Source organism: Mustelus asterias, chromosome 1 (genome assembly GCF_964213995.1).
Source record: "Mustelus asterias chromosome 1, sMusAst1.hap1.1, whole genome shotgun sequence".
Taxonomy (NCBI): Eukaryota; Metazoa; Chordata; class Chondrichthyes; order Carcharhiniformes; family Triakidae; genus Mustelus; species Mustelus asterias.
In genome coordinates this window covers 188,934,840-188,961,872 of record NC_135801.1, presented here as the reverse complement: position 1 = coordinate 188,961,872, position 27,033 = coordinate 188,934,840, and the positions used below count along the sequence as shown (strand labels likewise).

Sequence of the window (27,033 nt, the reverse complement as noted above, 5' to 3'; positions counted from 1 at the left end):
TTGTCCTGGCTGGTGTTTACCCCTCAACCACTCATTAGAACTAAATGAACTGGCCATTAACACACTGCCATTTTTCCTACATTACAGCAGTGACCACTCTTCAAACTGTACTTCATTGGCTGCAAAGCGCAAACTAAAACCCCGAGACGTCCTGAGGTCACGAAAAGTATTTTACAATGACAAGTACGCACTTGACTAAAGCCTATCACTCCAGAGAACAAATTGTGAGGTTCTACGCTGCAGGAAGCAGAGTGAGCCATGGGGGGGAGCACATGTCCTGTAACAAGAGGCTGAAAGCATTGCTATTGATGAATCTCACTGTTGCTCTGGGACACAGTGAGAGCAAGTCGGTAATGTGAATTACACCGACCTAATCCCCCAGCCAGACTACCAGCCCTAAATCCCAGCTCACGCCCTCGGCGGCATGGTAGCACAGTGGTTAGCACTGCTGCCTCACAGCTCCAGGACCTGGGTTCATCCTCGGGTCACTGAGTTTCCCCCGGGTGCTCTGGTATCCTCCAAGAGTCATGATGTGGAGATGCCGGCGTTGGACTGGGGTAAACACAGTAAGAAGTTTAAAAACACCAGGTTAAAGTCCAACAGGTTTATTTGGTAGCAAAAGCCACACAAGCTTTTGGAGCTCTTAGCCCCTTCTTCAGGTGAGTGGGAATTCTGTTCACAAACAGAGCTTATAAAGACACAGACTCAATTTACATGAATAATGGTTGGAATGCGAATACTTACAACTAATCAAGTCTAAGAAATGAAACAATGTGAGTGGAGAGAGCATCAAGACAGGCTAAAAAGATGTGTATTGTCTCCAGACAAGACAGCCAGTGAAACTCTGCAGGTCCACGCAACTGTGGGAGTTACAAATAGTGTGACATGAACCCAATATCCCGGTTGAGGCCGTCCTCGTGTGTGCGGAACTTGGCTATCAGTTTCTGCTCAGCGACTCTGCGCTGTCGTGTGTCGCGAAGGCCACCTTGGAGAATTCCAAGAGTCCCAAGGAGTGTGGGTTAGGTGCAGTGGCCATGCTAAATTCTCCCTAAGTGTCCCAGGATGTGTCAGCTAGGGGGATTAGTCGGATCTGCGTGGGTTTCCTCTGTATGCTCCGGTTTCCTCCCACAGTCTGAAAGGCGTGCTTGTTAGGTGCATTGGCCACGCTAAATTCTCCCTCAGTGTACCCGAACAGGTGCCGGAGTGTGGCAACTAGGGAATTTCCACAGTAACTTCATTGCAGTGTTAATGTAAGCCTACTTGCGACACTGATAAATAAAACTTCAAACTTAAATACGTGGGGCTACGGGGATAGGGACTGGGTGGAATGCTCTGTTGGAGTGTCGGTGCAGACTCGATGGGCCGAATAGCCTCCTTCTGCACTGTAGGGATTCTATGACCAGACAAGAAAGAGGAGTTGAGACCACAACAATGCCAGCCATGATCTTACTGAATGGCGGAGCGGGCTCAAAAGGCCCACTTTTGCTCCCAGATCCTGTGTTCCAATGTTTATCTGTCCTTTTCCATCTAAAAAGCTCCTTACAACCTTACAGCTGAGCTTTAGATTATCTGCCTGAACAGGTTTCCATGTGACTCTTGTTAAATTTTGTTTGGGAAACAAGGTTTTTTTTTACAGCATTAGAGGTGCTATATAAATGCAAGCTGCTTTTGCTATTGGGCTCCAGGCAAACTCCACCCCTTCTCTCCCCACGATATGTAATATTTCATGAGTCGACATATCTCCCTCTCCTCCTCAATCTGCCACTTGTCTAAGCTCCTCTGCATTTTAATGTTCTATAGGGTTTAGACACATGGACATGATGCCAATCTTCCTGAGAGGGCCTTTCCTTTGAACACGTAGTGGCATTGGTTGGGCAGCAGATGCATGATGGGTCCATTGACGGGACTGGCGCATGAGGAGAGATTGAGTCGGTTAGGGTTATATTCTCTGGCATTTAGAAGAATGAGGGGGGAGAATCTCATAGAAATCTATAACATTCTAACAGGACTAGACAGGGTAGATGCAAGAAGAATGTTCCCGATGGTGGGGAAGTCCAGAACCAGAGATCATAGTCTCTGGATATGGGGTAAAGCTTTTAGGACTGAGGTGAGGAGAATGTTTTTCACCCAGAGAGCGTGAACCTGTGGAATTGCCGACCACAGTTGAGATTTTTTTCCACAGGAGTTGGATACAGGAGTTTGGAGTTTGGAATGCACTGCCTGGGAGGGTGGTGGAGGCGGATTCCATAGGAGATTTCAAAAGAGAGCTGGATACAAAGTTGGAAGTGATGGATTTAGAGGGCTGTGGGGGTAGGAATGGAGAATGGGCAGCTCTGTTGGGGGCTGGCCATGTTGAATTGCCCCTTAGTGTCAGGGGGATTAGCAGGGTAAATGCATGGGGTTACGGGTGTAGGGCCTGGGTGGGATTGTGGTCGAGGAAGGCTCGATGGGCCTTTCTGCGCTGCAGGGATTCTATGACTCTATTGCTGCTGGATCTGAGTGAGGACAGAATTTCATGGGGAGCAGCGGGATTCCAACACAAACTGGAGGAACAGCAACTCATCTTCCGATTGGGCACTTTCCAGCCTTCCCGTCTGAACACCGAGTTCAACCACTTCAGAGCACGAACTCTCCCCTCCACCTTCATCCCATTTCCATTTATTTTATTCCATTTCATCTCATTCTCCATTTTATCGCTCTCCATTCCACCCTCCCCCCCCACCCTCCCTTCTTACCCCCCACCCCCCCCATCCCCACTCCGCCCACCCCGCCTTCTTCAAGCCAACTGCCACATTCCTCAGGCAATCCTTTACCAAGCTGTGCCTTTGCTTTGCTATTCACGCATTCTGATCCCTTTAATGGACACTTTCAACATCTTCTCAGCCTCCTGTATCCTCATTTACATTCCCTTCGTCCAGTCCCACCACCTTCCCTACCCTCATTGTATAAACCTCTGCTGACTCTCTTTCTTCTCAGCTCTGATGAAGGGTCACCTCGGCTCGAAATGTTGGCTCTACTAGAAACGGAGAAACATAGAAAATAGAAGCAGGAGTAGGCCATTCGGCCCTTCGAGCCTGCTCCGCCATTCATCTTGATCATGGCTGATCATCAAATTCAATATCCTGATCCCCCCTTCCCCCCCCCCCCATATCCCTTGATCCCTTTAGCCCCATAAGAAGTCTCAAAACTGGCCTGAGTGGCCTGATGAAGGAGCAGCACTCCGAAAGCTCGTGATACCAAATAAACCTGTTGGACTTTAACCTGGTGTTGTGAGACTTCTTACTGTGCCCACCCCCAGTCCAATGCCGGCATCTCCACGTCTTGCCCTTTAGCCCCAAGAGCTGTATCTAATTTCTTCTTGAAATCAAACAATGTTTTGGCCTCAACTACATTCTGTGGTAGTATCTCTCTCCACTGATGCTGTCAGGCCTGCTGAGATTTTCCAGCATTTTTCTGTTTCTGTTGTCTGAGCAGGATAGAATGATCGGCCGAATTGGCGGTGAGTTAACACCATGTCCCCGGCTCTCAAGCTCATTAACGGCCTTCTGGCAGGTGCTGGAATGACGTTCCCAGGGATGTGTGAACAGCACAGAAGCCAATTTTCACCGGGGGGGGGGGGGTAAGTGATTCACAGAACATCTCCAGTGTGAAAGGTTTCAGTGTAAAGCTGTGACGTACATCACAGAATGAAAGTGTTTGATCATTGCCACTGCCGGCCTGGGCTCCATCCTCTTAATGAGTTCTGTTGCTGCAGCATTGTAAAAACAAACAAAACAGATACCTCAGACGCAGACAACCTTGAGGGGCCAAAGTATGAGAATGTAAGAATATATGAAATAGGAAGAGGAGGAAGCCATTCTGCCCCTCAAGCCTGCTCCGCCATTCAGTAAGATCGCATTTGAACTTTATCATGCTTAGAACATGAAGGAAATTTTTTTTATTTACTCATGGGACATGGGCGTCACTGGCTGGCCAGCATTTATTGCCCATTCCTAATTGCCCTTAGAGGACAGTTGAGAGACAACTAGAGTGGCACGGTGGTTAGCACTGCTGCCTCACAGCGCCAGGGACCCAGGTTCAATTCCGACCTCGGGTCACTGTCTGTGCGGAGTTTGCACTTGCTCCCCGTGTCTGCGTGGGTTTCCTCCGGTTTCCTCCCATGGTCCAAAGATGTGCGGGTTAGGTTGAGTGGCCATGTTGAATTGACCCTAGTGTCAGGGGGATTAGCAGGGCAAATGTTTGGGGTTGCAGGAATAGGGCCTGGGTGGGGCTATGGTCAGTACAGACTCGATGGGCCAAATGGCCTCCTTCTGTACTGTAGGGATCCTATGAACCATCCACATTGCTGTGGCTCTGGAGTCACATGTAGCCCAGACTAGGAAAATATGGCAGATTCCTTCCCTAAAGGACATTAGTGAACCAGATCTTTCCAACAATCAACAATGGTTTCATGTCATCAGTAGATTCTTAATTCCAGATTTTTTTTATTGAATTCAAATTCCACCACCTGCTGTTGCGGGATTCGAACCCGGGTCCCCAGAACGTTAGCTGAGTTTCTGGATTAATAGGCTAGCGATAATACCACTAGGCCATAGCCTCCCCTCAGCAATGATGTCTACATCATCCTGGCTATTTTATTAAATTAACATTTTTAAAATGGACAAACGGCCGGTCTGGTAAAATGGCCGCAGCTGACCACATGGTGGTCGTTCGGAAAATTCATAAACTGCTTACAAATTGATAAAGACAAACATGTCACGCCTCTGGAATGGAAATTTATTTGCATTGTGTAAACGTTCCAGCCAAGCCAGCACAATGGATTAGCAAACAGGACGTCTGCACCAGTTAGCTGTGGACAAAGGTAGAGCTGTTGGGATTCCTCATCGCCAACGTTGTGCTAATGGATCTATAGTTACCTGCTCAAAACACAATCACAGAATCATAGAATCCCTACAGGGCAGAAGTGGCCATTTGGCCCATTGAGTTTGCACTCTCTGATAGTGTACCTTACCCAGGCCCTCTCCCCTGTCCTATCCCTGTAACCCCACACATTTCCCCAGGGCTAATGTTAAAGTACTTTAACCTGATGTTGTGCGACTTCTTACTGTGTGGAATCTGCACAGGAACGGATCAGGGTAGCCAACAAGGTAAAATCCAGGATTTACCTGGTGCAATTTTTAAAGCCATCCTGGCATTTTGGCTAAGATGAAGTGTTAGGTCAAGCCTGGGAGGGTGTGCAATGCCTCATCCTGTCAGCTTGGATCTTGTCTGATCAAGCCCTAGATGGGATGCACTGTTTCATCTTGTCAGCTTGGATCCTGTGTGTGTGGCACGGTGGCACAGTGGTTAGCGCTGCTGCCTCACAGCTCCACGGACCCGGGTGCAATTCCTGGCTTGGGTCACTGTCTCTGTGGAGTCTGCACGCTCTCCCCGTGTCTGCGTGGGTTTCCTCCGGGTGCCCCGGTTTCCTCCCACAGTCCGAAAGACGTGCTGGTTAGGTGCATTGACCAGGCTAAATTCTCCCTCAGTGTACCCGAACAGGTGCCAGTGTGTGGTGACTAGGTGATTTTCACAGTAACTTCATTGCAGTGTTAATGTAAGCCTACTTGTGACACTAATACTTAAACTTAAAAACCTACGTGGACACATGGAAACATTGCCACCTCCAAAATTCCCCTGCAAGTCAGGGGTCCAGTGGAGATTCACACGGATGATCCCAGGAATGGTAGGCCTGACATACGATGAACGTCTGAGGATCATGGGATTATATTCATTGGAGTTTAGGAGGTTGAGGGGAGATCTGATAGAAACTTACAAGATAATGAACGGCTTAGATAGGATGGACGTAGGGAAGTTGTTTCCATTAACAGGGGAGACTAGGACGCGGGGGCACAGCCTTAGAATAAAAGGGAGTCACTTTAGAACAGAGATGAGGAGAAATTTCTTCAGCCAGAGAGTGGTGGGTCTGTGGAATTCATTGCCACAGAGGGCTGTGGAGGCCGAGACGTTGAGCGTCTTCAAGACAGAAATTGATAAATTCTTGATTTCTCGAGGAATTAAGGGCTATGGGGAGAGAGCGGGTAAATGGAGTTGAAATCAACCATGATTGAATGGTGGAGTGGACTCGATGGGCCGAATGGCCTTACTTCCGCTCCTATGTCTTATGGTCTTATGGTCTTATGGTAATCCTGACTTGAAAATATAACAACCGTTCTTCTGGTTTTGTTGGTTCAAAATCCTGGAACTCCCTCCCTAAGAGCACTGTGGATGTACTTACACCAGGCCTCCTAAGGTGGTGGTGAGCTGTTATCATGAACCACTTAGTCCTTTTGTGGACTAAAGTGGTTCAAGATGGCAGATCACCACCACCTTAGGAGACCCAGTGGCACAGTGGGTCTACTGGACCAGAAGCTCCTGGTTCGTGTCCAATGCCAGGACTTGTTGATGATGCAAGGAGTGTTCAATGTGGTTCAATGGGCAGAAAATCAGTTCAGGAGTCCTTCCACCACTCCCCCCGCCCACCCCAACTATTTCCCAGTGGGTAAAAAAACAATGTGGACACTAAAAACAAAACACCTTCTCAAGGACAGTGGGGGATGGGCAAGAATGTCCAAGATGTGGCAACGATGTCTATACCCCATCATCAAATGAAGAATGTTCACTGTTGTAATGCAAGAAATATGGCAGTCAATTTGAGCACGGCAAGATCCCACAAGTAGCAGGGGAATAAGGTCCTGGCTTCATAAAAAACAGTCACATCCCCTTTCTTCTGATGAAAGGTCAGATATAAAACAGCCAAAAAGTTACGGACTTATTCATTGACTGATGCATCATGGCTGCAATTTTCCGGCCGTTCATGCCAGCAGGATTCTCTGGTCCCGCTGCGGTGAATGAAGATTTGGCTGAGCGCCAAGTTCTCCGTCCTCGCTTGGAGCACCGGTGGGGCGTGAACGGCCAGAGAATTCCATCCAATTGGTGGAATTCCACTGCCCCGCCTGCCATGGGAATCGGAGCGGGCGAGTGGCGGACAATGGGAAGGTCCGTTGACCTCGGGCGGGATTTTCCAGCTCTGGTCGAGTGAGGCCGCAAAATGCCGTCCAATGTGTTAGCGTTTGGGGCGAGCTAGATTGGGGTAATGAGGTGTCCAAGTTCCACTCCGGATACTTGAGCACAGATTTCAGGCTGGTGCTTCCGTGAGGGAAGCACCAGCCCTCTAGCAATGGTAGAATTTTCATCACTGAGAGAATTAAACCAAAGCCCTGTCTGCCCTCTCGGGCGATCATTGAAGAGACACTTTGAAGAAGAGTACAAGAGATCCCTCATTGTCACGGGGCGGTAGCACAGTGGTTGGGGCGGCATGGTGGCACAGTGGTCAGCACTGCTGCTTCACAGCACCAGAGACCTGGGTTTGAGACTTGGGTCACTTTCTGTGTGGAGTTTGCACATTCTCCCCGTGTCTGTATGGGTTTCCTCCCACATTCTGAAAGACATGCTGGTTAGGTGCAGTGACCAGAACAGGCGCCGGAGTGTGGCAACTAGGGGAATTTCACAGTAACTTCATTGCAGTGTTAAAGTAAGCCTTACTTGTGACTAATAAATAAGCTTTTATTTATTGTTCAATCAACAGCACTGCTCATTATCACATTGATGTTTGTGGAACCTTGCTGTGCACAAATTGGATGTCAAGTACCTTGCATTACAGCGGTGAATAGACTTCAAAAGGGCTTTGATGGCTGTAAAGCATTTAGAGATAATTGGAGATCATGAAAGGAGCTATATGAATACAAGTGTTTTCTTGAATTGACTCCTATGGATAGATAGCTCGACAGAGGCGGTGAAGAAAGCTTCTATCAAATTAAGTGCAATGCAAATCATCAGTGGTTTAATGGATTGCAGTGAGTTCTGATTCAGAGATAATGGACAAAGGGGCACTTACGGCAAATTCATTCTCAGGGTCCTTTGGTCCTCTTCTGATTGGCCGAGAGTAGCTGAACTTCGAAACATTGTTCGCCTTGAAGAAGCTGAGGGGTGAAAAGGGAGAAGAAAAGTAGTTAGATAAATGCAGAGGATGCTCCTGAAGATTCCATCCTGGAGCTGAATCGAGGTTCCTCAGCTCTATCATCACTTTTTTTTCTGGAGTGGCAGTGATCACGCTCTTGTGGTGGAGTGGGTAGCATGGGTAGCCATGGGTTAGAGTCCCACCTCAGGACTTGATGGCCAAGGAATGGCAGGCTATAGGAGTGGGGAGAGATTTATAGTCAGCCACATGATGACATGGCTACCATACCATGTGATGGAAAGAAACTGGAAACTTCTACCATTGCTAGTTTTTTCTTGAGTACCTTTTGGTTCTTTTATTGCAACCAATAAACCCAATTCAAATTAAATCCAATTCGCGGTCCCCACATGAAGGACAAACAGTTTTAGTTTATTTATTCGTGGCACAAGTAATCTTACATTAACACTGCAATGAAGTTACTGTGAAAATCCCCTAGTCGCCACACTCCGACGCCTGTTCGGGTACACTGAGGGAGAATTTAGCTCGGCCAATGCATCTAACCAGCATGACTTTCGGACTGTGGGAGGAAACTGGAGCACCCGGAGGCAAGCCACGCAGACACGGGGAGAATGTGCAGACTCCGCACAGACAGTGACCCAAGCCGGGAATCAAATCCAGGTCTCTGACGCTGTGAGGCCACTGTGCCACCATGTTGCCCCATTGATTCATCCAAGATTACTCGGCCGAGAGATTTGATTGCGCTCTGGAAGAAAGGGATGGATGTGGAGGTGCTTCCCAGAGAAGCATAAAAACCATTAACATTTCCAATGTGCACAAGGGCTATCTTTCTCTTCAATTTCCCCAGACTGAGCTCTCCAGGATAGGAGCATGTTCTGACTGCTGAGGCCCATAACCTCTGATTCTCCTGAACGCTAGGGAGAGGCTGGATAGACTGGGAATTTTTTCTCTGGAGTGTAGGAGGCTGAGGGGTGATCTTATAGCGGTCTATAAAATAATGAGGGGCACAGATCAGCTAGATAGTCAACATCTTTTCTCAAAGGTAGGGGAGTCTAAAACTAGAGGGCATAGGTTTAAGGTGAGAGGGTAGAGATACAAAAGGGCCCAGAGGGGCAATTTTTTCACACAGAGTGTGGTGAGTGTCTGGAACAAGCATAGTAGAGGCGGGGACAATTTTGTCTTTTAAAAACCATTTCGAGTTTCCTGGGTAAGATGAGGATAGAGGGATATGGGCCAAACGCAGGCAATTGGGACTAGCTTAGTCGTGGCGGCATGGACAAGTTGGGCTGAAGGGCCTGTTTCCATGCTGTAAGCCTCTATAACTCTATTAATTGTGGAGTTGCTACAAGATGCACTGCAGCAACTCGCTGGAGACATGGGTTCAAATCTCCCCATCGCAGCTGGTGGAATTCAAATTAAACTAATAAGTCTAGAATTGAAAGCTAGTCTCAGTAATGGTGATCATGAAGCTATTGTGCATGGCGGCACGGTAGCATTCTGCCCTACAGCGTCAGGGACCTGGGTTCGATTCCCGGCTTGGGTCACTGTCTGTGTGGAGTTTGCACATTCTCCCCGTGTCTGCGTGGGTTTCCTCCAGGTGCTCCGGTTTCCTCCCACAGTCTGGTTATGTTCATTGCCCATTCAAAATTCTCCCTCAGTGTACCCGAACGGCCATTAATGTAAGCCTACTTGTGACACTAATAAATAAATTTTTACTAATGTCCATTAAGGAAGGAAATCTGAAATTGAAAAAAAAATGCTGGAAAAACTCAGGAGCAGCATCTGTGAAGAGAGGGAAACAGAGTTAATGCTGATTTGATAGGGTGTAGAGAGGGGTGTAGCTAGGGTGTGGAGAAAGATCAATTTAATGCAAGGTAGGTCCATTCAAAAATCTGATGGCAGCAGGGAAGAAGCTGTTCTTGAGTCAGTTGGTATGTGACCTCAGACTTTTGTATCTTTTTCCTGACAGAAGAAGGTGGAAGAGAGAATGTCCGAGGTGGGGGGTGGGTGGGGGGGGGGGGGGGGGGGGGGGGTCCTTAATTATGCTGGCTGCCTTTCCAAGGCAGCGGAAAGTGTAGACAGAGTCAATGGATGACAGAGTCAATGAATGTTGCCAGTCCAGTGTGACGGGAAGGAAGTCTGTCTGGTTCGCATGTAGCTCCAGGCCCATAGTAATGTCTTCAGCCTTCTGAAATGGCCCAGCAAGCCATTCACTTCTAGGCCAATTAGAGATGGGTAACAAGTGCTGGGCTTAGTCCGCAATGACCACATCCCATGAAAGAATAAGGAAAAAAATGGGGATTTTCAGTATAAATATCCCCTTAAAGAAGGGGTGATGAGTGGGTTGGAAACCGATTTGAAAGCTGGCTTTCTCAGTGACTGATGACACATTGGCAACCGCCCTCTCCTTAACCATTTTCACCCAATGGCCTTCCATTTTTAGCCCTAGGTTTCTTTCCTTTTCCTGACCTCTCTATGGAGGTTACATGGCTGCATGGGGAGGGGGCACAGCAAGGCGGGGTGGGGGCAGCAGCTAGTGCCCAGTCACAATGCTCCGAGCATCATTAATGTGGGACAGCATCAAACCACGCCCCCCCCCCCACCCCGCCCCCCCTCCCGCCAGCCATTTCATACGTCAGCATTTAATAACGAGTCGACCGCAGTGACTTACCCCACGATCTGCTCAGGGACATTCTTGTTGTGAAATTGCGGTTGTTCGGCTAGGATTGGCTGCACGGTGAAGCACTGAACGACTGTGGAGACGCAGTAAAGGAAAGGAGCACAAGGGGGCAGCATTGTCATGGCTACACCGAAGGAAATGGGAGAAAGTCAGTTTGAAAGGATGAGGATTCCCGTTAGATGGCAAGATGGATGGGAGCAGGGTTTTTTCAGCCTGTCACAGACATCGATCTGGTGCCAATCATAGCCGGTCAGTCACACGCTCTCCTCAGAGTCAGGAGGTTTAAGCTCTGGCGAGAGATGTCAGCAAATCTTCCAGCGTATAACTGAGAGAGTGCTGCACTGACAGAGGTGCCGTCTTTTGCGTAAGGCACTAAACCGAGGCCGTGGCTGGCCTCTCAGGTGGACAGAAAAAAATCCTGCCACTGTTTTGAAGAAGTCCCCGTGAATCCTCCCCCTGTGTCCCGGCCAATATTTATCGCTCAGTCAACATCGGGCACGGTGGCACAGTGGTTAGCACTGCTACCTCACAGCGCCAGGGACCTGGGTTCGATTCCCGGCTTGGGTCACCGTCTGTGCGGAGTCTGCACGTTCTCCCCGTGTCTGAATGGGTTTCCTTTGGGTGCTCCGGTTTCCTCCCACAGTCTGAAAGATGTGTGGGTTCACTAATGCCCTTTCAATAAATATTGAAGGGAAAAGTAAAGCATTGCATTGAGTGGAGAGAGCAGGGGAGTGGGACTAAGTGGATAGCTCTATGTAAGAGCTAGCATAGACATGGTGGGCTGAAGGGCCTCCCACTGCTCTGTATCATTCTATGATTAGACACGTATACCCAGAATGTATTTGATTACCAGCACAGAATTAGAGCTAATCATTAGACTTAGGTTGAAAATTCACTGAAAGGTTGAGGACAGAGAGCGGGAACATAGAAACATAAAAGATAGGAACAGGAGGAGGCCATTTGGCCCTTCGAACCTCCTCCGCCATTCATCACGATCATGGCTAATCACCCAACTCAATAGCCTAATCCTGCTTTCTCCCCATAACCCTTGATCCCATTCGCCCCAAATGCTATGTCCAGCCACCTCTTGAATACATTCAATGTTTTGGCATCAACTTGTTTGTCCATAGATCCTTGAAGGCAGTTTAATACGGTGGTGAAAAAGGCAGATGACACACTCGCCTTTATCAATCAGAGTATAGATTACAAAAGCAGAGAGGTCATGATGGACTTGTATAGAACTTTGATGAGGCCACAGCTGGATTACTGTGTGCAGTTCTGGTTGCCACATTATAAGAAGGATGCGATTGCACTGGAGGGGGTGCAGAGGAGATTCACCAGGATGCTGCCTGGGATGGAGCATTTAAGTTATGAAGAAAGGTTGGATAGGCTTGGGTTGTTTTCGTTGGAGCAGAGAAGACTGAGGGGCGACCTGATTGAAGTGTTCAAGATCAACAGGGACATGGACAGGGTGGATAGGGAACAGCTGTTCCCCTTAGTTGAAGGACCAGTGACGAGGGGAGACAAGTTAAAAATGAGGGGTGGGAGGTTTAGGGGGAATTTGAGGAAAAACGTTTTTACTCAGAGGGTGGTGACGATCTGGAATGCGCTGCCTGGGAGGATGGTGGAGGTGGGATGACTCACATCCTTTAAAAAGTACCTGCTTGAGTACTTTGCATGCCATAACATTCAAGGCTATGGACCAAGTGCTGGCAAGTGGAATTGGGTGGATAGGTCAGGGCCGTCGGTGCAGACTCGATGGGCCGAAGGTCCTCTTCTGCACTGTAGTATTCTATGAATCTGTGATTCTGTGAACTACTTCCTGTGATAATGAATTCCACAGGCTCACCTCTCTTTGGGTGAAGAAATGTCTCCTCATCTCCGTCCTAAATGGTCTAACCTGAATCCTCAGACTGACCCCTGGTTCCGGACTCCCCCACCATCGAGAACATCCTTCCTGCATCTGCCCTGTCTAGTCCTGCTAGAATTTTATAAGTCTCTATGAGATCCCCCAATCATTCGTCTGAACTTCAGCGAAAACAATCCTAACCTGGTCAATCTCTCCTCATACATCAGACCCACCATCCCTGGAATCAGCCTGGTAAACCTTCGCTGCACTCTCTCGAGAGCATAGAACATAGAACATTACAGCGCAGTACAGGCCCTTCGGCCCTCGATGTTGCGCCGACCAGTGGAACCAATCTAAAGCCCCTCTAATCTACACTATTCCAATATCATCCATATGTTTATCCAATAACCATTTGAATGCTCTTAATGTTGACAAGAACAACCTTCCTCAGAAAAGGAGACCAAAGCTGCACACAATACTCTTGGTGTGGCCTCACCAAGGATGAAGGGTATGTTCTCTTGGCACAATGTGACAAGCATTATTCCTCCGAGACCTATTCTGTGCCTCAGTCTTTCACAAGTTTTCTAAATGTCTTGGATGAAGTGCTGAAGACCTGGACATCCAGGTCCTCCGATTAGGAGGGGCGGGAAGTTAAAGAGGGATAAAGACAGATGAAGTGAGTGGACAAAACGATGGCAGATTGAGTTCAACATGAGCAAGTGGATCAAGGAAAGATGAAATCGTTGAGAACCTGGGAAGGAGACAAAACATTAGTTGGGAGCGCAAGGGCACTCATCATTTATAATTGGGGGAGTTGATTCATCGACACCTTATCCCACATTCCCACCAACCCCACTCTCCCCTCCCTCCAACCTTTGGCTTCCTGTGCACAGAGACTCATCCGAGCTGAAAGGATACATTGTCCGGGGGAGTTCTTGATCTCGTCTCCAGGAGCCGACGTTGTTTTCATCAACTCTGCATTTGGGAACAGAGTGAGGAGCATCTGTTCAAAATCTTCCCTCCGTTCGTACTCCTTTCCCCGGTGAATGAAGACCTTATTCTGAAAGGGCAAGGACAGCAGAATGGCACGTGAATTAGGTGGGATGTCCAGACAAAATCAGCAGCACTACGAATGCAGCAAAAAAATCCCAAGACCCCTCAGAGGAGTATCTCCTGCACAATGTCCTTGTAACAATCTCCTAAGATTCAGTTAATAAGGCTCAAAGAAGAATCCATAGAATCCATAAAATCCCTACAGTACAGAAGGAGGTCATTCAGGCCATCGAGTTTATACCAACCACAATCCCACCCAGGCCCTAGTCCCATAACCCCCCACATTTACCCACTAATCCCCCTGACACTAAGGGACAATTGAGCATGGCCAATCAACATAACCCACACATCTAGAACTGTGGGAGGAAACCGGAGTACCCGGAGGAAACCCACGCAGACATGGGGAGAAAGTGCAAACTCCACACAGACAGTGACCCGAGGCCGGAATTGAACCTGGGTCCCTGGCGCTGTGAGACTTGAGAAGAGCCACAAGATTAATCTGTCGGGTCAGAAATATTATCTGTGTTTGTTTTTTTCCTCCACATGAGCAATTACTAGTTCCAAACCCAATTAATATCCTTCTTACATGGAATTACATAGGAATTTCAGCACAATAATAGGCCATTCAGCCCAAATGCTCTATTCTGGTGTTTAGGTGCCATTCTCGCCCTCTCTCACTAATTGCCTCTTCTGGTCGAGCATCCACATACAGGTAAGGACCGTTTCCCACCCCAATGCATTAAGCCACCCTTTCAATGCATCAATGCTTCAATGGTTCCATGTGGCAGCGAACTCCACATTCTCGCCAATTTCTGTCAGAAAACTGTTCAACAATTCACTGAGGTCAGTATTTGTCAGATGTTGGGTTTTTCCATCCCGTCAAATGAAGGGTCAACAGGGGAACGCATCCACGGAGCGTTAATCGGCTGGAGTAAGGACACCCGGTTTTCACTCAGTGGGGAGCCCTGCCTCAGAGAGCTGCCGGTGTCTGTCTCTGCAAGCAGCCCCCAGAGTCCAGGCCCGAAGTCCAAGGCCAGGTGAGTGCGGGGGGAAATCTAGGGTGGGGGAGGGAGACGAGGCCTGTGGGTGTGGGGAGAAGGCAATGGGGAGTGTTGATGGAGAGGCCAGTTGGGCGGGAGGACCCTGGGTGGACGGACGTTGTGGAGGTGGGGGGTCATCAGATCTTGCAAGGAGCCCGTTGATAGAGGTCCCCCTCACCACTCCACCCTCCCCCCCGCCCTGCCGCACCCCACCTTGCCTTCTGTCCTACCACTGAGCAGGATGACTTTCTGCACTTCCGCGCTCTCCCCCACTCCCCCTCATCCCCCCAACATAACAGCCCTCCTTCCTGCCCCCTGCTCCTGAACTCCTCCCACCAACCTGCACACTCAGGCCAGTTGGAAAACAGCTCTGAAGTGGCCACTAATGTGTCACTTACTAACGTCAATTGGAGCAAGGGCGGATGGGGTGACCCACGTCTCACCTGTCCCACTGGAAAGTTGTTGAGGTGGGGCGGGTGGGTGGGACAACAGTGGGAAGACCATAGTGGCCCTTCCAACTGTAAACCCCGCTGGTGGGGCATTGTAAATTGCTGCCCTTAATCTGTTAGTGGACCACCTTAAATTGTTCTTGACATACACAAGTAGAAAAGATTTGTCCGCTACTATCCTATCCAATCCCACCATAATTTCAACAAAAGAAAGAATTGCATTTAGATAGTACTTTTCAGGAATCCCCAGACTCCCAAAGCACTTCACAGCCTCTGAAGTACTTTAGGAAGTGTAGCTATGTGATGCTGGACATGCAGCAGCATGTGTACAATCATGCAATATGGACCTGGGTTCGATTCCTGGCTTGAGTCACTGTCTGTGCTGAGTTTGCACGTTCTCCCCGTGTCTGCGTGGATTTTCTCCGGCTGCTCTGGTTTCCTCCCACAGTCCGAAAGATGTGGTGGTTAGGTGCACTGGCCATGCTAAATTCTCCCTCAGTGTATCTGAACAGGCGCCGGAGTGTGGCGACCAGGGGATTTTCACAGTAACTTCATTGTAAGCCTACTTGTCACACTAATAAATAAGCTTTAAACAGAAGACATACAGGAGAGACGCTGAAAACAGTAGGGTCAGCTACAGTTACTGTATCCTACAGAAGCCAAACAGCACGGCTACCTGTTCTAGTGACTGAGAGTCACAGACCTTGTCTCATGGGTCAAGACTGGTTGAAGCAGATGAAATTAGACTGGCTGGAGATATTAAATATTCGGGATGGAGGTTTTCAAAAGCTACTGGGCAAATGCTCTGAGGTTTCCCAAAATGAACTGAGACGAATAAAAGAGACCAAAGCCAAAATTTTTTTGAACCCCAAGGCAACACCTATATTTTTCTGAGCCTGTCCAGTGCTTTATGCCACCCCCCACCCCACTTCACCAACTTCTGAAGAAGCCTCAGCGATTGAAATGAGGATTCGTACAAAAAGAGGCGTTTGCAAAAGCAAAGCAAACCTTAAAGTCATCGACACTGCTTGTACATTTTAATCCAACTAAACCATAGGACCATAGAATCCCAACAGTGCAGAAAGAGGCCACTCAGCCCATTGAGTCTGCACTGACTCTCCGAAAGAACATCCTACCCAGGCCCATCTCTCCACCCTATCACTGCAACCCTGCACAATTACCACGGCCAATCCACCTAATCTACACATCTTTGGACATTAATGGGCCGTTTAGCATGGCCAATCCACCTAATCTGGGTGCTCTGGTTTCCTTCTACATTCCAAAGATGTGCGGGTCAGGTGGATTGGCCAAGTTAGTTAAATCAAATGGCAATCGTCACGTTCAGTCATCCCCTTCCTTTGGGCGGCACGGTGGCACAATGGTTAGCACTGCTGCCTCACAGCACCAGGGACCTGGGTTCAATTTGAGCCTCATGTCACTGTCTGTGTGGAGTTTGCACGTTGTCCTCATGTCTGCGTGGGTTTCCTCCGGGTGCTCCGGTTTCCTCCCATAGTCCAAAGGATGTGCGGGTCAGGTGGATTGGCCAAACTAAATTGCCCCTTAGTGTCAGGGGGACTAGCTAGGGTAAATGCATGGGGTAATGAGGATAGGGGCTGGGTGGGATTGTGGTCAGTGCAGACTTGATGGGCCAAATGGCCTCCTTCTGCACTGTAGGATTATAGTGTTGTTGATAAATCAATTATCACTTGAAGCCACAACGAGTCGCCTTCGACTTTACTGCTGGTTCTTATGAACTTGCTGGTGAATCCCTTTTGGCTGCCTGTCATTGGATATCGTTTGATGCCTTAAGTGTTACACATGCTTGTATCAACCTTTTCATTTGCCCATCAGCTTATTATGAGAGAAAATAAAATCACAGATCAGCTCTTTCCTCCTTTCAAGCTACTGAATCAACTCCAGTGATTAATGCCTGGGCTTTTGTACATTCAGGGGACTGATACTATCAGAAAAATATCATTACTCAAAGTTTGCGCTTGAAAAATCCATTAACAACCTGATATTTCATTTGAATTTAAATATGCCTCTTCATTTTTCTTATTTCCAAAAGGAGCTGAGATGTTTGTTTGACGACAGACTCACTCCGTCTCCGAGGCTCATTTATATTCAAGCTGATCAGCGACTGCAGATTTCTGCCTTTCGTTATTGTTTTCTCCTTACGATACGTTTCTTATTCCTTCACTCTCCCAGCCTGCCTCACTGCCTCCCCCCCACACACACCCGTTCCTCCCCCCCGGCAACACTCGTACCCCCCCCCACACCTGCCCACCTGTCCCCGTCACCAACACAAATTTGCTCACATCTCTCCTTAAATCCACAAAACCAGATACTAAGGGGGGGGGGAATTTTCCTGTCCCGCCCGCCACAGGAGTCATAGCGAGGTGGTGGGGGCCCGGGGGGAGGGGGGGAGGGGTGGGGGGCTGGAACATGTAAAGGTCCATCGACCTCGGGCAGGATTTTCCTTGTTTGCGGAGAACGCGGTCGGAAAATCCTGCCCGAAGAATTCCGTTTCGCCATCCACCCCGGTTCTCCACCAGGTGTCTCATCCAAAACAGAATCACAGCACAGGAGGCTGTTCAGCCCATCAAGTCCGTGCCAGCTCTTTTTAGGAACAATCCGATTAATCCCACGCCTCTAGTCAAAAGGATGCGTACATGAGGTCGAGGCAACTAAAAACAGATGAAGCTTTTGAAGAATACAGGGGAAGGAGAAAAGCTCAAACGGGGAGTTAACAGGGCAAAAAGAGGTCACGAAATGTCCTTGTGAGGCAGGATTAACTTGAATCGCAAGCCATTTTATTCATCCATTAGGAACAAGAGGGCAGCTACAGAAAGAGTTGGTCTACTCAAGGACGAAGGAAGGAAATTATGCTTGGAACCAAAGGAAGTGGGTGAGATCCTCAATGACTACTTTGCATTGGTATTCACATAGGAGAGGGACACGTTGATTGATGGGCCGATATTTTACGATCTCGCTCGGGCGAGGCTCGTAAAATCCCACCCGAGGCCAATGGAGAATTCTGTTCTGCGAGCCAGTAAAATTCCAGCCATGGTGTCTCGGGGGAGTATGTATACCCTCTAGAGCAAGTCATCATTACGAGGGAGGAAGTGTTGGGTGTATTAAAAAGCATTAACTTAGACAAATCTCCAGAGCCAGATGGCATCTATCCCAGATGACTGTGGGAGACAAGAGAGGAAATTGCTGGGCCTCGAACAGAAAGCTTTATTTCCTCATTGGCCACAAGTGAGGTCCCAGAGGATAGCCAAAGTTGTCCTGTTATTTAAGAAGGGTAGCAAGGACAACCCGGGTAATTATAGCCCAGTGAGCTTGACATCAGTGATAGCGAAATTGTTGGGGAAGATACTTGGGATAGGATCTATCCATCGGGAAAAAGATACAAAAGTCTGAGGTCATGTACCAACTGACTCAAGAACAGTTTCTTCCCTGCTGCTGTCAGACTTTTGAATGGACTTCCCTTGCATTAAGTTGATCTTTCTCCACACCCTAGCTATGACTGTAACACTACATTCTGCACTCTCTCGTTTCCTTCTCTATGAACGGTATGCTTTGTCTGTATAGCACGCAAGAAACAATACTTTTCACTGTATACTAATACATGTGACAATAATAAAGCAAATCAAAAAAATCTATGCACATTTGGAACTGAATGGTCTTATTAGTGACAGACAGCATGGTTTTGGATGAGGGAGGTACTGTCTCACTAATTTAATTGAGTTTACTGAGGAGGTGACAAAGATGATTGATGAGGGAAGGGCTGTGGATGTTGTCTATATGGACTTTAGTAAAGTATTTGACAAGGTTCCTCATGGCAGGATGGTGCAAAAGATTAAATGTCACGGGATCAATGGTGAACGAGCTAGATGGATTCAGAACTGGCTTGGCCATAGAATTCATCAGCCGCACTCACAAGACAGCCCCGAACATCATCCAAGCACAATGCAACGCCATCCGCGCTCTCAAGACCAACCGCAACATTGTCATCAAACCAGCAGCCTTCAGGAGAACAGTGACCACGACACCACACAACCCTGCCACAGCAACCTCTGCAAGACGTGCCGGATCATCGACACAGATGCCATCATCTCACGTGAGAACACCATCCACCAGGTACACGGTACATACTCTTGCAACTCGGCCAACGTTGTCCACCTGATATGCTGCAGGAAAGGATGTCCCGAGGCATTGGGGAAACCATGCAGACGCTGTGACAACAGATGAATGAACACCGCTCGGCAATCACCAGGTAAAACTGTTCTCTTGCTGTTGGGGAGCACTTCAGCGGTCATGGGCATTCGGCCTCTGATATTCGGGTAAGTGTTCTCCAAGGCGGCCTTCACGGCACACGACAGCGCAGAGTCGCTGAGCAGAAACTGATAGCCACATGAGGACGGCCTCAACCGGGATATTGGGTTCATGTCACACTATCTGTAATCCCCACAGCCTGCCTGGATCTGCAGAGTTTCACTGGCTGTCCTGTCTGGAGACAATACACATCTCTAGCCTGTCTTGATGCTCTCTCCACTCACATTGTTTGTATCTTAAAGACTTGATTAGCTGTAAGTATTCACATTCCAACCATTATTCATGTAAATTGAGTTTGTGTCTTTATACGCCCTGTTTGTGAACAGAATTCCCACTCACCTGAAGAAGGGGCTTGGGGCTCCGAAAGCTTGTGTGGCTTTTGCTACTAAATAAACCTGTTGGACTTTAACCTGGTGTTGTTAAACTTCTTACTGTGTTGGCCATAGAAGACAGAGGGTAGCGGTGGAAGGGTGTTTTTCTGAATGGAGGTCTGTAACTAGTGGTGTTCTGCAGGGATCAGTGCTGGGACCTCTGCTGTTTGTAATATATATTAATGACTTGGAAGAAAACGTAGCTGGTCTGATTAGCCAGTTTGCGGATGATACTAAGATTGCTGGAGTTGCAGATAGTGATGAAGATTGTCAGAGAATACAGCAGATTATAGATAGGCTGGAAAATTGGGCGGAGAAATGGCAGATGGAATTTAATACGGAAAAATGTGAGTTAATGCATTTTGGTAGATCGAATTCAGGTGGGAGCTATAAAATAAATGGCAGAACCATCAGGAGTACAGACACACAGAGAGATCTGGGAGTACAGGTCCACAGATCCTTAAAAGTGGCATCACAGGCGGAAAAGGTGGTGAAGAAAGCATATGGCATACTTGCCTTCATCGGATGGGGCATCGAGTATAAAAGTTGGCAAATTATGTTACAGTTGTATAAAACGTTGGTTAGGCCATATTTGGAATACTGTGTCCAATTCTGGTCGCCACACTACCAGAAGGACGTAGAGGCTTTGGGGGGAGTGCAGAAAAGATTTACCCGGATGTTGCCTGGTATGGAGAGTATTAGTTATGAGGAGAGATTGAATAAACTGGGATTGTTCTCCCTGGAACGACGGAGGCTGGAGGGGGGTCGATTTGATAGAATTTCTTTTAATTATGAGGGGTATGGATAGGGTGAACAGTTGGGAGCTTTTTCCAAGGGCATAAATGACAATTACCACGGGGGCACAAGTTCAGGGTAAGGGGGCAAAGGTTCAGTAGAGATGTGCAGGGGAGGTTTTTTACACAGAGGGTGGTGAGGGCCGAGAACGCACTGCCAATTGAGGTGGTTGAGGAAGTCACGTTAGCGACATTTAAGACTTATCTGGCTGGAGACATGAACAGGTGGGGATACAGGCGGTTGGTCTAGATAGGACAACATGATTGGCGCAGGCTTGGGTGGGCCGAAGGGCCTGTTCTTGTGCTGTACTGTTCTTTGTTCTACTCTTTCCCCATACATTTGCAATAATTTTTTGGCTTCAAGTATTTACCCAATTCTCCATCAAAGGCTACAGTTGTATCCAACAACCTTCCAGGCACGTCATATCTGGCTAGTTTGATGGAGTTTATTTGAGGAGGTAACAAGGAGGGTGGATGAGGGTAGCATGTTTGGTGTCGTCTATGTGGATTTTGACAAAGTTTTTGACATGGTTGCACCTGGTAGACAGATCAGTAAATTAAATTTGTGGGTTCCAAGGGAAAGTGACAAGTTGAATCCAAAACCGACTCAGCTTCAGGAAACAAAAAGTGATGGTCAATGGGTGCTTTTGTGCCTGGGAGGCTGCAATGATGCTACATAGAAACATAGACAATAGAAGCAGGAGTAGGCCATTTGGCCCGACAGACTTTGTCAGAAGCACAAAAGGTATTATTAACAAGGAACAACTGTACAGAGACCAGCAGCCCCCAACCCCAGCTGCCCTGGAGTAGCCCATCGGCTGTCCCAGTTCCTATATGTTTTCAGATTATTTTCTGCCTAAGAGCGAGCTCCAACCCCAGGGCGATCACCCACTCTTAGTCCTAATTGGTCCCCCAGTCAGGCAATTCTCTTCTGCTGTGTTGTCCATAAGGGGACAATCACCCCATGCCTCCCCTTTAACTCCTTTGTGGGGTTATCTGTTTTCCTGGCCTACATGTCAGTGCAGTCCTTCATCAACATGGTTGACTACCGATTTGCCTTCAAAGAGACTCAGCTAGTCTCTCAATTGTTTTATTCATTCGTGTGGCATGGGTACCGCTGGCTAGCCAGCATTTATTGCCCATCCCTAGTTGCCCAAGGGCAGTCGAGAGTCAACCACATTGCTGTGGCTCTGAATCGTAGAATCATAGAATCCCTACAGTGCAGAAGGAGGCCATTCGGCCCATCGAGTCTGCACTGACCACTACCCCATCCAGGCCCTTTCCCCATAAACCCACTCATTTAACCTACTAACCCCTTGACACTGAGGGGCACTTTAGCATGGCCAATCATCCTAACCTGCACATCTTTGGAGTGTGGGAGAAAACTAGAGCACCCAGGGGAAACCCACGCAGACACGGGGAGAATGTGCAAACTCCACACAGACAGTGACCCAAGCTGGGAATTGAGTCCGGGCCCCTGTTGCTGTGAGGCAGCAGCGCTAACCACTGTGCCACCGTGCTGCCTGAAGTCATGTGTAGGCCAGACCAGATAAGGGTGGCAGATTTCCTTCCCTAAAGGGCATTAGTGAACTGGATGGTTTTTTTCCGACAATGGTTTCATGGTTATCAGTAGGTTCTTAATTCCATATTTTTTTTATTGGATTCAAATTCCACCATATGCCATGGCGGGATTCGAACCTGGGTCCTCAGAACATTTGCTGAGTTTCCGGATTAATAGTCTAACAATAAAGCCACCATCGCCTCCCCTCAGTTGTATAAAGTTATTCCAAGCAGGGGTGGGCAATGAATTCTGTACTTGTCAGTGATACCCAATCCCAGGCAATGAATAAATAGCAAACGGGTTGATCTATTGAAGCAAGAATGGGCTTGTTATGTTAAGTGTTCATTCAGTGTTCGCACAGGTTCCTTTTACTTCCTAGGATTACTGAAGTGTTGAAGTTTAAAACCGAGAGAGAGGCTATTTGATCCATTCTGGTTGTGTCCGTGCATTCCGCAGGAATCCAAAACTCTGGGCGTGATCTTTTACTGGATGTTCACACCAGGCTCCCACTGCAGCGAAGTTGGAGAATTTAGCCCTCATCTGGATCTCTGCCTGCTGCAGCGAGAAAATCCCACTGGCATGAACGGCCGTAACACCCCGACCTATTACACTTCCCAATTCACTCCCCTGTATCTTTTGCTGCTGGGAATGTTTTCCTGAAAAAGATGCAATGGTGTCTACTTCAACTATTCCCTGTCTCAAAGCATTCCAAGCTTCAGTGATCTTTGTTTTAACCAATTTATTTTAACGTCTTTCTTCACGCTCCGAGTTAAATAGGTAATCCCTCATTACAGGCTCCCGGATTGTGAGAAATAATCTTTCCCTGTTCAATATATCAACGTGCTTTACAGTTTAGAAACATAACTCTTTCGGTCTGCTCCATTGCCAACAGTCAATTATGAGAATTCAAATGTTCTTGTAATATCTCAACCCTATCATTGTCCTGGCCAATCTACCCCTTGTGCTTTTTTTAACTGTCATCTCCTTTGTGTCAGCTGCAGCTCTGAGGTTGACAAGGTGGATTCAAACCTTAGTCAAGGGTCTTCATTTTTCGGATGGCGGGGGCTCCCTTCAACAGCAGTCCAATCCATCACGCAAACCAGCCTCCATAATCAAGGACACCACACACCCCAGACATTCTCTCTTCCACTTTCTTCCGTCAAATAAAAGGATGCAATAGTCTGAGGTCACGTACCAACCGACTCAAGAACAACTTCTTCCCTGGAGTGTGGCGACTGGGGGATTTTTGTTGAAGTGTTAATGTAAGTCTACTTGTGACACTAAAAAATAAACTCAACAGACAGTGATCCAAGCTGGGAATTGACCATAAGACCATAAGACCATAAGACATAGGAGCGGAAGTAAGGCCATTCGGCCCATCGAGTCCACTCCACCATTCAATCATGGTTGATTTCAACTCCATTTACCCGCTCTCTCCCCATAGCCCTTAATTCCTCGAGAAATCAAGAATTTATCAATTTCTGTCTTGAAGACGCTCAACGTCTCGGCCTCCACAGCCCTCTGTGGCAATGAATTCCACAGACCCACCACTCTCTGGCTGAAGAAATTTCTCCTCATCTCTGTTCTAAAGTGACTCCCTTTTATTCTAAGGCTGTGCCCCCGCGTCCTAGTCTCCCCTGTTAATGGAAACAACTTCCCTACGTCCATCCTATCTAAGCCGTTCATTATCTTGTAAGTTTCTATCAGATCTCCCCTCAACCTCCTAAACTCCAATGAATATAATCCCACGATCCTCAGACGTTCATCGTATGTCAGGCCTACCATTCCTGGGATCATCCGTGTGAATCTCCGCTGGACCCGCTCCAGTGCCAGTATGTCCTTCCTGAGGTGTGGGGCCCAAAATTGCTCACAGTACTCCAAATGGGGCCTAACCAGTGCTTTATAAAGCCTCAGAAGTACATCCCTGCTTTTGTATTCCAAGCCTCTTGAGATAAATGACAACATTACATTTGCTTTCTTAATTACGGACTCAACCTGCAAGTTTACCTTTAGAGAATCCTGGACTAGGACTCCCAAGTCCCTTTGCACTTTAGCATTATGAATTTTGTCACCGTTTAGAAAATAGTCCATGCCTCTATTCTTTTTTCCAAAGTGTACAACCTCGCACTTGCCCACGTTGAATTTCATCAGCCACTTCTTGGACCACTCTCCTAAACTGTCTAAATCTTTCTGCAGCCTCCCCACCTCCTCAATACTACCTGCCCCTCCACCTATCTTTGTATCATCGGCAAACTTGGCCAGAATGCTCCCAGTCCCGTCATCTAGAACCAGGGTCCTTGGTGCTGTGAGGCAGCAGGGCTAACCACCTTACCAACGTGCCATGTAGGTTAGGGGGTTTAGCGGTATCAGTACATGGAGTTATGGGGTAAGCCTGGATAAGAACATAAGAACATATGAACTAGGACCAGGAATAGGCCATCTGGCCCCTCGAGCCTGCTCCGCCATTCAATAAGATCATGGCTAATCTTTTTGTGGACTCAGCTCCACTTACCCGCCCGCTCACCATAACCCTTAATTCCTTTACTGTTCAAAAATTTATCTATCCTTGCCTTAAAAACATTCAATGAGGTAGCCTCAACTGCTTCACTGGGCAGGGAATTCCACAGATTCACAACCTTTTGTATGAAGAAGTTTCTCCTCAACTCAGTCCTAAATCTGCTGCCCCTTATTTTGAGGCCATGCCCCCTAGTTCTAGTTTCACCCGCCAGTGGAAACAACTTCCCTGCTTCTATCTTATCTATTCCTTTCATAATCTTATATGTTTCTATAAGATCTTCCCTCATTCTTCTGAATTCCAATGAGTATAGTCCCAGTCTACTCAATCTCTCCTCATAAGCCAACCTTCTCAATTCCAGAATCAACCTCGTGAATCTCCTCTGCAATCTCTCCAGTGCCAGTATATCCTTTCTCAAGTAAGGAGACCAAAACTGTACACCGAGTCGGTGTAGACTCAATGGGCCGAATGGCCTCCTTTTGCATTGTGGGGATTCTATGATTCTGATACTGCCCCCTCTACAATATTATTGGAAAAACTATTTTTAGATGTACATTGATGACACCCAGCTCTCCCTCACCAACACCTCTCTTGACTCCTCCAGGCTGTCTATGTTGTCAGACTGTTGTCTGACATCCAGCACTTGGTGAGGAGAAATTTCCTCCAATTAAATATTGGAAGATTGAGGCCATTGTCTTCAGGCCCCACACCAATCTCCATTCCCTAATGACCAACTCCATCCTTCTCCCTGAGAACTGTATGAAACTCAATCGGACTGTTCACTGTCTCTGCGTTATATTTGACCTTGCACATTTCTGCACTGGTTCAAAGACTGTCTATTTCCACCTCTGTTACATGACCGGCCTCATCTCCTCCGCTCATCTGAGACCAGGAGGAGTGTGAAGCAGACCAGGAACACTGAAAATCATCAGACATACGAGCAAAAGTAGGTCATTCAGCCCATCAAGTTTAATCCATCATTCAACAAGGTCAGGGCTGATTTGATATAATCCTCAACTCCACTTTCCCGCCTTATCCCGTAACCCTTGATTAAAAATCTGTCTATCTCAGCCTTTAACATCCTTAATGACCCAACCTCTACAGCCCTCTGGGTAAAGAATTCCAGATTCACTACCCTCTGTCTTAAATGGGTGATCCCATACTCTGAGATTGTGCCCTCTGATCCGAGACTCTTCCACAAGGAGAAACAACCTCCTAGCATCTACCCTGTCAAGCCCCCTGAGAACACTATATGTCTCAATAAGGTTGCATCTCATTCTTCTAAATTCCACTGAGTATGAGCACAACCTACTCAACCTCTCTTCAGAAGAAAATGCCTCCATATCCGGGATTAATCATGTGAACCTTCTCTGGACTGTCTGCAATGCCAGTATATCTTTCCTTAGATAAGGGGACCAAAACTGTTCACAGTATTCCAGGTGTGCTCTAACTAGTGCCGTTTATAGTTTTAGCAAGGCTTCCTTATTTTTATCCCCCATTCCATGGCCAACATTCCATTTACCTTCCATATTACCTGCTGAACTTGAATGCTGGCTTTCTGTGATTGATGCACGAGGTCCCCCAAATCCCTCTGAGCTGCGGCTTTCTGCAGTCTTTCTCCATTTAAATAACATTCAGCTCTTTTGTTCTTCCTACCAAAGTGCAGAATTTCACATTTTTGGGGTGGCACGGGTGGCATAGTGGTTAGCACTGCTGCCTCACAGCGCCAGGGACCTGGGTTCGATTCCCGGCTTGGGTCACTGTGTGGTACAGAGTCTGCACGTTCTCCCCGTGTCTGCGTGGGTTTTCTCCGGGTGCTCCGGTTTCCTCCCACAGTTTGAAAGACTTGGTGGTTAGGTGCATAATAAATTCTCCCTCAGTGTACCCGAACAGGCGCCAGCGTGTGGCAACAAGGGGATTGTCACAGTAACTTCACTGCAGTGTTAATGTAAGCCTACTTGTGACACAAGTAAAAATAAACTTAAACTTATTTTCCTACATTGTATTCCATCTGCTAAATCACGCTTCCATATTAGATGTTGGGATAGCCCAAGTGCAGGGACCAAGTCCCATCCATTGTCTTCTAACTGAGGTAATCAACCTTTTACAATTCTCAGCCATTAACTTGAAAGGCTCTCATTCTTCTAGCTATGGTGAGAATCAAATGAGCTATTCACGCCTCCAGGGCAGCCATTGTCAATGAGTTTCTGTTTACCCTGCGAGAAATTCCCTATAATGAATCTGAGGGCAACTGGATGTGGCTCAAAGTTACAAAGGGTTCATTGCCAACGATAAATAAGTATTTACAATAAAAGGGTCAGACTATGTCCCTGGCTCCAACTGAGGACCCTCCCTGACCCGGG

General features: G+C 47.6%; 1 protein-coding gene across 1 annotated transcript in view; it reads right to left on the bottom strand.

The window, feature by feature from the left end:
* LOC144500809 (dedicator of cytokinesis protein 2-like) overlaps positions 1-27,033 on the bottom strand; it is a 1,379,043-nt gene that overhangs the window by 28,058 nt on the left and 1,323,952 nt on the right. The window contains exons 41-43 of the mRNA XM_078224279.1: positions 13,465-13,606; positions 10,689-10,770; positions 7,937-8,021 (exon numbers count right to left, since the gene is read on the bottom strand). Coding sequence (XP_078080405.1) covers positions 7,937-8,021; positions 10,689-10,770; positions 13,465-13,606 — 309 coding nt within the window. The remainder of the gene's footprint in view (positions 1-7,936; positions 8,022-10,688; positions 10,771-13,464; positions 13,607-27,033) is intronic.